The 12,517-nt window shown below is 32.8% G+C and overlaps 1 protein-coding gene across 1 annotated transcript in view; it reads left to right on the plus strand.

Annotated features, from left to right (window-relative positions):
- Positions 1 to 12,517, plus strand: part of LOC100569557 (protein dead ringer homolog) — a 74,181-nt gene that overhangs the window by 40,608 nt on the left and 21,056 nt on the right. The window contains exon 4 of the mRNA XM_029486592.1: positions 5,281 to 5,353. Coding sequence (XP_029342452.1) covers positions 5,281 to 5,353 — 73 coding nt within the window. The remainder of the gene's footprint in view (positions 1 to 5,280; positions 5,354 to 12,517) is intronic.

Raw genomic sequence — 12,517 nt, forward strand, 5'->3', positions numbered from 1 at the left:
TACGTACATACCTAATATTATAAATTCTAATCCGATCGCACGCGGGTGATGGATGCCAGCTGTTTCGACGCGTTAAATTCCATTACGGCTAGGACGGTAGCAAAATTACTGTAAATTACACAGCTGATATCGCGTGCTAGTCAAACGCATTTTAATGTCCGTCGCGTATAATAATAATAATAATAATAATATAATATTCGAATAAAATACGATTATACATACCGGATTGACGAGATTCCGTCAACGGACGATTGAAATTTTGTTCATATAATATAATAATACTGAGAAGAAACTCTTTATTTCGTCCCAATTTCTCGACATATAGGTATAACCGACCAATATAATAATACGTATAATATATGTGTGTGTATCTATTATATAGGTATGTATTATGTTCACACGAACGTACGCGTTTACATGGTGTGTGTATACGTTATATTATATACCTTATACATCTAAATAATATTTTAATATTCGATCGCACGAAGACTCGCATGCACGATAGGCTGTTACACGAATATCATAGTAGTGATTATAAACAAATATGATATTATTAGAGATCCGAGCATAATATAATATGTATACAAATATGTAATGCGTACTTGCACGGGGCCGATACGGTGATCGAACGACGCGTCCCGAATAAAGTGTTGTGGATGGATCGGAAAAAAAAAAACTGAAAACAACGCACCTATCATTGTGCGGCGCCATAACACCACGACAACAATGATAATAATATGATCATAAATCCCATGCCGTCCGTGGCGAAACTCCAGACGAAATCCGCACCGCTCGCAGCACGCGGTCCGACGTTCACGATACCGCTGACCGGTCTCGTGGTATATTATAATAACGATACGAACATTCGTCAGCGAACTCGGCCAACGGGAGTATAACTGCATGATATTGTACCACGGTGTGCATCATGCGCGTATGTACGATATTTGTCCGTGTGTTTATAATAATATCGTATCATTGTTGTTAATTCGTATCGCGTGTCAACACGCCACACACGTGTGCGTATAATAATAATATAAGTGTTGTGTACGAGCGGTGTTATTATATTATATATAGTGTAGGTATATATACGCGCGTCTCGTCGGCACCGCGGGGATCGAGCGCGCGGCGACCTCTTTCCGCGTCCTCGTCTCTCCTCCACCGCTTTCCCCCCCCTGCCACCGCCCCTTCGTCCCCAATCGGTCGTTTTGCTTTTACGTGTCCGATATAATAATATATGGTCGAAAGTCGTGACCCCACGATGTGCGTATTATGCACGTACTATATCATCGTATAATATTATTATATTATTGTACTGTGCAGCGGGGGCGAGTTTTAATTGTCCGCCGTCGCCGCCGTATATACACCGGGTGAGGAATAGTATACATATTATCTGATAATTGAGTCGTGCGCGGTGCAAATCGAACGCGTAAACATAATATTATTACGTTTCGCGGGCGGTATAGAGGGACAACATGACACGGGAACACCGGCGGTGCACTCGGTTCCGCGTTAAGTCGTAAAAACCGGAAGTGAAAAGTGCTCTGCGTGTGCGATATGTGTGCAGTGCTGCTGCAGGTATACCTTTTTATATTGTGTGCGCAGTAGACAGAGCTGGAGAACGGTGAGAGTCCGAGACAGCTGTAGCACACCACTGCGATAGTATACTGGTCACCGTCCGGCTCACCCACCACCATCTCCCCAAAGACCATACGTGTCAAATGTCCCGCCACTATATTCGTTCTTTCATCTACAGGTCCTATAGATTTACCATTCCTTCTACAAAAAAAAAAAAAAAATAACAAATATAATAATTGTTTCCGATTGAAGGCAATAAACGAAAATGGAAAAACGGATGATATAGATCTATGGCCTATATACGTATATATTTGACACGTAGTCGTCGACCAACGCCGGGGTTTCATATACCACGCTGCAGTATTATAATAGTACAAACATATTAAGTCTTGAAAATCCAGTAAAAATAATGTCTGCATTGAGGGATTTAAACGCCCGTCGGACGTTTATAGCCTCTGACACAGCACAATACATTATGGTATTAAAATATGACACGACTGGAGTGCCAATTGCACCCTGCAGTTGATGATGACACAGATGTGGTCGTTATATATTTATAATATTGTGACGTGATTATTGCACGCACGATGAACCACATCCGGCATCGCCAATTGACAAGGTGAATATATCGCGGAGATATGTATATATCTATACTATAAGAATCTCGCTGCGCTTGGTGCGCACATGGACCTATCTTTTTTCCAACATGGATTTCCGTTGACTCTGTCTCATTTCAACTAAAAATGCATGTGCAAACTCTTGCAGTACCTTTTGCTCAAAATGTCGCTCGTCGTAATGGTTTTTACAATAGTTTCCGTCTATATTGTCCAAATGTCTGGCGTTGTTTTGAATTAAAAAAAATGTATTATTTGGTTATCACTAATAGGAGAGGGAGCAACAAAATTAAATTAATGGAAGACAAATCAAAATTATTGTTTATGGTCTATGTTTATAATAATATTATACAACCGCATGTGAGTGGACCTTGGATACGTCATCGTCGGCCCGCGCCCCCTAAACCATATTGTATACCACGGTTGTAGGCTTATTTTAAGTACCTACGTTTTTTTCGACCCGTATTTATAAAACTATATTTTATTTGTCAATTAAACAAATAGATAATATTAGTTTAAAATCGGTCAGACACTACGAGTTGCATATTATTACGTAACACATCTATGAGCAAAAAAAAAAAATGTCCGGTTCAAAATATTCGTAATAAATAATAATATAACATCTTAAAAAAGTACATTGATAACTTAACCGAATATAACTGAGAAATTATTTTTACTTAATATGAAGTATGAACTATAATAGGTAGGTATCTACTTGTCTATATAATATAGAAACATAGCATATACTTATTATGTATCTACATATAATATGCACATATTCTGTATGGAATAATCCATATTATAATATTATACACTTAAAACCGATTATTGAATTTATGTGTCGTGGATCGTGGTTTGTATGTATTATCGCTGTTTCATGTTAATTGGGAAAGACGTCGTTAGCTCGTTAATGCCTATATTATATTATAGTATTGTAAATTAAAAATATATACCAAAGCACGAAACACATTTCGTCATACATCGGTGAAATCAACGAGTGTGTTTTATTCAAATTATCATCGTAACTCGTAAACATGTTTAAATTAAGAGCTTTTAAAATATTCTATGATTTGGTTACCTCTAATGTTAATAACCTTAAAAACACGTCGCAGTCAATTTGTTCCCGAAAACACACCTTATAGTAATTACTAGTTATATCTATACGACGCATTATTTTATTCAGTTAATCCCATTATCATTATATATTATTGTACGTACCTACATAGTTCGTATTTGAAATATATTTACATATATAACACACAATATACAAAACGCATAATTTCGTATGCACGACAATAACAATTAAAATATATTACTATGTTCGTTTTTTTTTCACGTGTAGGTAAGGTTCCTATACAAAAACAGTAAAAGGTTGTTGCTTTTTTTTTTTAGAAAATATCTACTTCACAATAGTATAATACATAATAATAGTAATAGTAATAAACCTCATCGAGAGACGCTTACCGTATATCTTCACTGGTCGTTATAAATCGGTCAGAGTTCTTCAGCGAGTTCAGCTAACGGATTTTCGTCAATGTTCGTCAGACTCTATGGTGTACAGACTCTAAACGATCTTTAATCGTCTACATAAATACACACACACACACACACACACACACACACGCACACGCATACGTCGCATTTAATCCCGTAGATTGAAGAGCTACCGTGTTACGAGACGTATATTCTATTATTCATATGGGGTCGTGTCCTGACCGGTTCTTAAACACACTACCTATTTACACGCTGTTGCCTGTTAATGAGAAACACTACATTATATTAAATGATAAACGAACATCATAATAATATGTTTTCACCCCTCGCGTCATTGTCTATTTTCATTTTTTTTTCCAGTGGGTTGTGTGATTGTTTTTTTTTTCTTCTACCTATTTATCGAAATATTTTGGATGGATTTTGATGTATTATGATGGTGCCTTCTGCGGTATATCGTACGCGAATAAAAATAATCTCACTATTTATAAAGAATTACCGAGAAAATAATGTTATATATTACTGTCAATAAACAGGGTGTTAAATTGACGATCTGTTGAAGTTGAATGATAATTATTTTTCGCTAAAAGTGATCGCACACTAAAATAAATACGAGTACTTATCATGATATGTATATTATAGGTATAGTAGGTACCCTGCACCATAATAGAAATGCATATTATACCAATATATTATTATTAGTATTATTATTGAGCTAACGAGATGGATGTCGAATCGGTATGCACTTACACGAGAAATGGGAATATATGCGCATTGGAACGAGTACCTATATTTTGTAATGAACGCGGTCGGGGACGGGGAGCAATGATTTATACAACGGCGTGAACGAAAACATACATAGGCATCTAATTAATTAGACATCCAGTGAACGCTCAACTCCGTTCACGTACACTGTTATACTGGTATAATACCGGTCAAACTTTTGGACTCTGGTGTCTAATTTGTTTACAATGATGACTTGCGACCGATGGTAAAACAAATAGTATTAGTAATAGTACCTACCAGCCGACTATATTTGAAATACTTCGAGGTTAGGAAAAAGCAATACAGTTTATCATCCGAAACGTCTGTAAATTAAATATAACCAGTAGGTAGAAAAGTGTTGATGTATTAGCGTTTTATTATTACTATTATTATAGGTACTGTACATGGGAATAATGTGTATGGGAACAATTATTATTGATCGTTATTTTATAATCTATGTAAATTCACAAATTATAATATAAATTAAAAATATTCTAATAATACTTAACTAAAAACGTTATATTATACAATAATTAACGGTCGACTAAAATAAATACATTTTCAAAATTATAATACGTACTTACATAATATTACATATTATGTCGTACAGGCGTAGAACCTGTTGTTTATTACCTATCTATTAAAACTGAATAGCGCTCGACTTTATTCGTATTATTATTATTATATATTAGAATTAGGAAAAACCAATATAAATGTATAAAATATTTGTCCATATAAAGGTGTATAATAATGGTGTAGGTTGTGTATGGAACTAAAAGTAATTATACACACCGGCTACTGTTAAATTGGAGGTAATTTTTTATTTGTTTTTTAGCTATACTCGGCGGGCAATGAATCCGACAGACGGACCTTTCTAGACTCGCTGTTCAGTTTTATGCAAGAACAAGGTAAGCGCCAAAGGAAAAAAAGGCTCATATTTAATATTTTTAATATACTATGGTAGATAATTATTGAAATTTCCCGCGTTATGTTAAATTTATCAGGACTACGGTCCTGTATTCGTGTAATATATATGTGTAGGAGTAAAAAATGGTTTCAGCATTATTTTTTACTGAATGGCAGTAAAATCCACTGAAAATAATATATTATATATAGGTATTATTTCGTATACCATCCAATAGTATGCAGATATGCTCGCCTACAACCATCTGTCACGTTTGCGGTGGTGGGGCAGGAATTGCGTATTTCCTATAATAAGTATATCATACTCGGACTATACCTATATAATGTACGTCCAGGTTATCGACCGTCGAAATCGTGGAAGTTTTACGTTGGATTTCAGTCGATCCTAATCGAAGCTAATATATAATATCTATATAACCACGAATCGCAACATGGAAAATATAGAAAGCAAAAAAATATTCTTTCCGCAAAATGTTTCTTTTCTGAACCCGATGCCGGCTGGTCGCATGTGGCACTCATTTTAATTTTATGTGGCTCACGAGTAAAATTTATAATTTGTTTCTAACTAAGATAGTATGGACTGAAAACTGCGGATTAAAACGTTGTTTGTTTGTAGATACCTTGTTAAATTAATAAACCTAACGCAGTTATGAGCTTAAGTAAACTAGATGTAGAACCACGAGAAACAAGTAACTTAGAACCGTGAAGAAAAAGGGGATATATTATACCGTATTACCGTATTTAAATTTTCATATTATACAATATGTAAGTATACGTTTCACAACTGTACTATAACCGCTGATTTCCAAAACTTAATCGATCGATAGTTAATATTCGTTTAACGATTGCGCGTTTGCCGGCAAGTGCGCAAGTTCAACAATGTCCGTTACAGACAAATTCTTTATTATATCCACAAGTCAGTGAGTTCGTGTACACTGTACACGATATAAAGATCAGCAGTGTAAAATTTAATATTTGTATCGACAAGACTCAGCATTTGTAGCCTAAAGTACATGCAGGTTCGATCGTTTCATTCTTAAAAAAAATTATAATCGTGAAAGACGCGATACCATTAACCGTTTATAAAATTTCGAAGGTTTTGCATATGCTTATACAAATGTTGGGCACATAATATTATATGTAAAATGTAATTAAGAATTATTATACTCAACTATATTGTAGAGATTATTATAACAAACGTTGTCATTGGAAAATCTTTTTAAAATACCTTTTATATAGAATCAATAACTATAATTGCGGACATTAATAAAATTTTGATGAAAATATGAAAGCAATTAAAGCCATTAAGGTCTAAAAATTCCATTGGTTAGTTATTCTATACTTAATGTCTGTATTGAACAAACAATCAAATTCCGTATAATATTATATGTAAGTATCTATATATATTATTATTAAGAATTATCGTCGATTATTAGAGCATATTGTATTGTTTTATCGATTGAAAATGTACTCGGTACAATTTTGTTTACTTCTAATTAAATTTTTATGGTTACGAAAAAATCAACCGTTTACTAATAATATAAAAACCATATGGATACTGGCAGTGTCAACATTTAGAATCGTTTAACACTAATAAATAACGCAATTCAATAAAATTTGTGGATCTATTTATAGTTTATACTGCTCAAATATTTAGCCTATTAATCGATGGACACCATCATGCCTAAGTCACATCATTTTGCCATATTATACGCTAATGTGGACGTTACTATATTATAGATGTCAAACCTGAGACATGTCGATTTATATGTTTTTCGTAACGAAAATCGGCTTTTTGTAATCAATTATTTTGTAATTTTATCGGTTGGAATAGCTATACACGGAACACATGTTCTATACAGCGTATACACGTAAATAATAAATATTATACGATAAACTACTTCACATTTTAAACGTCAGTATGGTCTTTTTTATACGGTCTGAATTGTTGTGTTTACCATAAACTCGAAAATAGGGAGAGAAGTAACAAAATACGGACGATTCAATGTTAAGACACACTGCGACGGTGTCATTATAAACACGTCGGCCGCGGTGGAGGCGCTAAATAATAGTGTATTATATTATATTATATTATATTATATTATACAAAGTAAAAATGATTACACTTTTATAGCCAAATAAAAAAAAGCAACACGCAATGAAATATCGATTTCTCGAAACGTGTTTCATTGTGAAAAGATGTTTTAATATGCAATATGAAAATTTACTAACTATAAACGACGAGTCTATAAAACATTTTTGAATAATTCGGGACTCGGCTTTGAAAATCAAACAAAACCGTACGCCATAGTAAATTATGTCATTAAAAATGTATATACATATTATATATTATTACTATGTTGAATGAGCAATAAAAATAATAATATTAGATTTCTAAAAATTAAATAAAAACTATTATTGTAGTACTTTTGGAACCAACCGAATTTTTATGTTACGACAGTGACTCGTTTCTGAATATAAAATATGTTTTGAAATGTTAATTTTTCTATAAAGTACCTACCTACTTAAAAATGTAGTCCATGTTTAATATTATTATAGTTTCTCAGTACACATTTTTTTTTTTTACAATATTATTGTTGTTGGATTACGTTTAAGAATACAGTATAATTGATAGAAGCATATTATAACGAAAATACCACTACAAATATAGAGTAGTATTGTCTTAAATATAATACAATATAATACATTGCACAGTAGCTATAAACGTTCGTTCGAGACCCAACCGAGTCATGCTCATGCAGCACATTTTGCAGAACTTATAAGGAATAACGAAATTGTCAACATAACCAACCGAATATTAACGACAATAATAATGTGTCATTGGCTTTAGACATTTTCTTGGAATTTGAGGTAAACCACCATTGCAGAGCCACCCTAATCGCTTCACGGTGGTGTACAATTGGTTTGATTAAATTTTTTTTTACTTCCATCGCAGTATTACAAGTGTATTAACGAAATAATTACGTGTCTATATCTTCCGGACAAGAACAACATGAATAAGACAAACGCATTGAGGAAAGCAAAAAATAAAATAAAAAATATTTGTATTATTACAACGTTAATTATTCAAAACAATTAATGCGATGTATGTGTGTGTGTGTGTGTGTGCGTGTGTGTGTCTACAATTTCTATAAATTTCGATCGTGACTGTCATTGTGTGACGCATATTTGTAATGAAAACTATCAACGTCGTATATCATTATATTTATTATAAAATACGTATATTAGGTATATGTTTTATATTATAATGACGCTAATGAACTAAAAAGTACATTTACATACTGTATGTGTAGCAATTATTGCGAAACATCATTAGGAACATTTGTCGTTATTATGGGACTTCCGTTGCTTATATTATTATAATATCATATATAGTCGAAAGAAATAATAAGTTTGAGAGTGCTGACAATACACTGTATATTATGTATTTGATATTTTTTAGCTATAATGCCTGTATGCTAATATAATATGAGCATAGTTGTTTTGTTCTTCTATTCTGAAAATCAAATCGTTTTATTACGAACTATTTTTCTCTTCTCGCTGCGACGATACATCGAAGATAGTGATGGTGGCAGCGCGGTGCATTTCAAGTTCCGGTTTGGTCGTGGGAGGGGGCGAATGGAGAAATAATCCTTTTTTTTCTCATACGATTCCGGTGTTTGACGAATAACGACGGGAACGATCGCGCTTTACCCACCATTATTATACTCGGTGCGCACTACTACTATGTAATACATAATAATATTATGAACGTACATGAAAAAAAAAATAACTCCATCATAAGCGGATCGGGTTGAAGGCGTTTTAACGGAAAGTCGATTTGTCAAAATCTACATTAATTGTGTAACGTGGTATATAGTGTATATGTGTGTATGAAGATCGTTTAATTACAACTACCTATCTCGTCTGCGTTTATTTTTTGACTTCTGCCTTTGTCTGCAGCAGCAACAACTTTGACTAAATTGCATTTTTCCTCTGATCATTTCGGTTTATATTCATTGTACCTATGTATAATCGACAGACGTAGTCAGCTGCGTGTAAACATAATATGTACGGAACAATATTAATATTTCACTGGAACATAAAATAATTGTATACCTATCGATCCACCGAATATCCGAATATCCGAATAACCGAATATCCGACAGACAAATCTGACCAGAAATTAATCAATAACAAAATACTCGAAAATAGTTTATATAATATCAACAAAACTATAGATGACAATTATTATTTATAGGCATACATTTTGTATGGCCGTTGTTATACATAATGTATTCAATACGATGCTTCGTAGTATTATATTGTATTATAGTGTTATACATAATGTATTCAATACGATGCTTCGTAGTATTATATTGTATTATAGTGTTATACAACAATATAGTATTATAATTATTAATTTGATTATGAGGCTATGCGGAACATTTAATTGAATATAGAAATATCTTAAAAGCAGTTATCAATATTATCAAATTGTTTTATGATTAAAAACAAATATCATGAAAATAAATACTATGTAGAGTGTGAAAAACTAAACATTTTGAATTAAATAGACTCATTAGTCATTTTAAGTCCTATAGGTATATAATCATCGAATCTAAATGAAATGTGCAATTGAGTAAATTATAAGTATGGGTAGAATATGATAATAGATTAAGGAACATGGTGCTAATTTTTAAAAATGTTTCACAATTCTAGACAATTTGAAAATTTGAAAATTAAATTGTATACTTTAGTTTCCACCTTAGTTATAATACGTTTCCACAAATCTACTGTCCAATACCTATGTATAGTGGTGGCGAGGGGGAGGAGGTGATAGGTGTATTATATCAATACAAATGACTCTGAGGTGTTGTAAGTAATCGTAGAATTATGGAATTTTGATAACTACTATTTTTTATCTAAAAGATTTTTTATTTTATTTAAAATAATTGTGTAACGATTGATAATATAAATGATTTTTAAAAACATATAAGTTTTGAGATTAAAATACTTTAAAATGGAGTTCAACGTGGCCTATAAAACATTATCCACAATTTATTATTATAAGAAATTTACCTTCAACTTTGGTTGATTCTACTTGATAGGATCATTATTCCTGGAAACTGTATTTTTGTGGATAAAATGACATAATTGATACTTAGTGCCTTAAAAATATAAAAATATTTTGAATTCAAATGTATTATTCTACTTTAATTCAAAATTAAACATTTATATACCTGCCACAAAAGCGTATATATTATAATATGTTTAAGTACTGTGGTTGCACTTGCACATCATATAACATCTTTATGAAATTCTAATTTCTTATCAGCATTTGTAATTCCGTCTTAGGAGCACTGCAGGGGTTACAGAATTTCTAAATATCATATACTTTGTGGCGTACCTACATAGTTAAATACCACGCAATGATTGTGACAGTCGGACAAGCTTATTAATTGCATTATCATATGGATGATTTATGGATATATTAGATGTGTTAAATATAGTAATTATTAATATAATTACATATTATTATATTATATTGTTTTGTCGAATATTGTGTACCACATTTGGAATAAAGCCTATAATATACTCCGCATATTGACTACATGTTATTATGCAGTGTATAATATAATAGTATGTGGTCATGCAGCGTGGCACACATTGCACTGCAGTTTAAAACCGCGGTTGATGGGCGTGTGAGCATTAATGAGCAGTTATAATATTATATATTATATTATGTTGGGTGTATAACGTACAATGTAGCTACATTTCATTTTCTCTAACTCGAATATTTACTATAAATTATAATAATAAACGCACAGTAAACTCTTAATTTTCTATACGTCCGGAAGTGGATCGATACAGCACGTGCAGGAAACCGAACGAATATAAGTAATTTCGCTTGAAAACCTGCAGCTGCGGGTACAGCGCGGTGTAGTACATATTATTGTGTTTCTTCAAATATCTGCCCGACATATTTAAAGAAATCAAACTTATACCTACTACCTAAACGTGTGAATAATACAATATATTATTCAAATAGCTTTAATTATTAATTTTGATAATCGACAATATTTTACTTTTAGAATTAAAACGTGCGGGAGAATCGATCGTTACACTGGCTATTGGAAATAATGAGGCTCGAAAATATACGTACAAGGCTCGTCCCACTGGAAATGTAATCATCGTGTACATAACTTTTATAATACCTAAGCAATGAAATAACCTATAGGTACCTATATACATTATTCCAATAAGATTGATTGACCACTGACCGACGGTGGGAAATATCGTAGTTATACGCTTGCAAATACACCTATCACGTTTACAATACGGTCTGTGGTCACTGTCGTTCATAAAGCCGGATATCCACTATACCGAGTCGCGTAGAGTTGAATTTAATGTGTCTTATTGTGCCTTCACTGCAGCTCACTGTAAAATGTGAATTCTTCAAACAAATTGGCTAACCCTATTGTTGTGATTGATTTATTGAGTGATTGCCTATAGTATTATAATGGTTAATCACTGGCTAACCACCATTTTCATTTTTAATACCATACCTTTATGTATTTACTACACACATTACATAGAGTTAAGTTTAATCCTACTCGGACCCTGTGTACACCATAATTATCACGGTAAGCTATATTCAACTTATAGGTAACGTGGTATACTGACATTTTGTTACCTACATATTGAATATTCGGAGACCCGTCGTGGTGTAGATAGTAGAAACCCGATATAATGATATAATGGTTTACGTTACTCGTGAACAGATGACCATAACATTTTCAGTTGGTCAGTCATAACTCTTAAGAAAAACGGTGCCTCCTCTATCATTTTTTCCACGTCCGACATGTGGTTGATTCATATCGGTTCTCGATCAAACAGTTTTCGCGTCACCGCGGCTTTTCTGTAATTGCTTTTCCAATGCAACGACATCCCGATAAACGAATTTTGTTTGTACTTTATACTTAACTTAAGATAGTATATTTGCGATCTTCATAACTTTCGGTCCGATGAAACGTGTAGTCAGATTTCTATTACAAGTCGAAGGCGGCGTGCGTTGGTAAGCCTAAATTAATCGCTATCGCTTATATTGCTATTATTATATGTCTATATTGTGTTTATTATTCACA

The sequence above is a fragment of the Acyrthosiphon pisum genome, chromosome A1 (genome assembly GCF_005508785.2).
Source record: "Acyrthosiphon pisum isolate AL4f chromosome A1, pea_aphid_22Mar2018_4r6ur, whole genome shotgun sequence".
In the NCBI taxonomy this organism is placed as follows: domain Eukaryota; kingdom Metazoa; phylum Arthropoda; class Insecta; order Hemiptera; family Aphididae; genus Acyrthosiphon; species Acyrthosiphon pisum.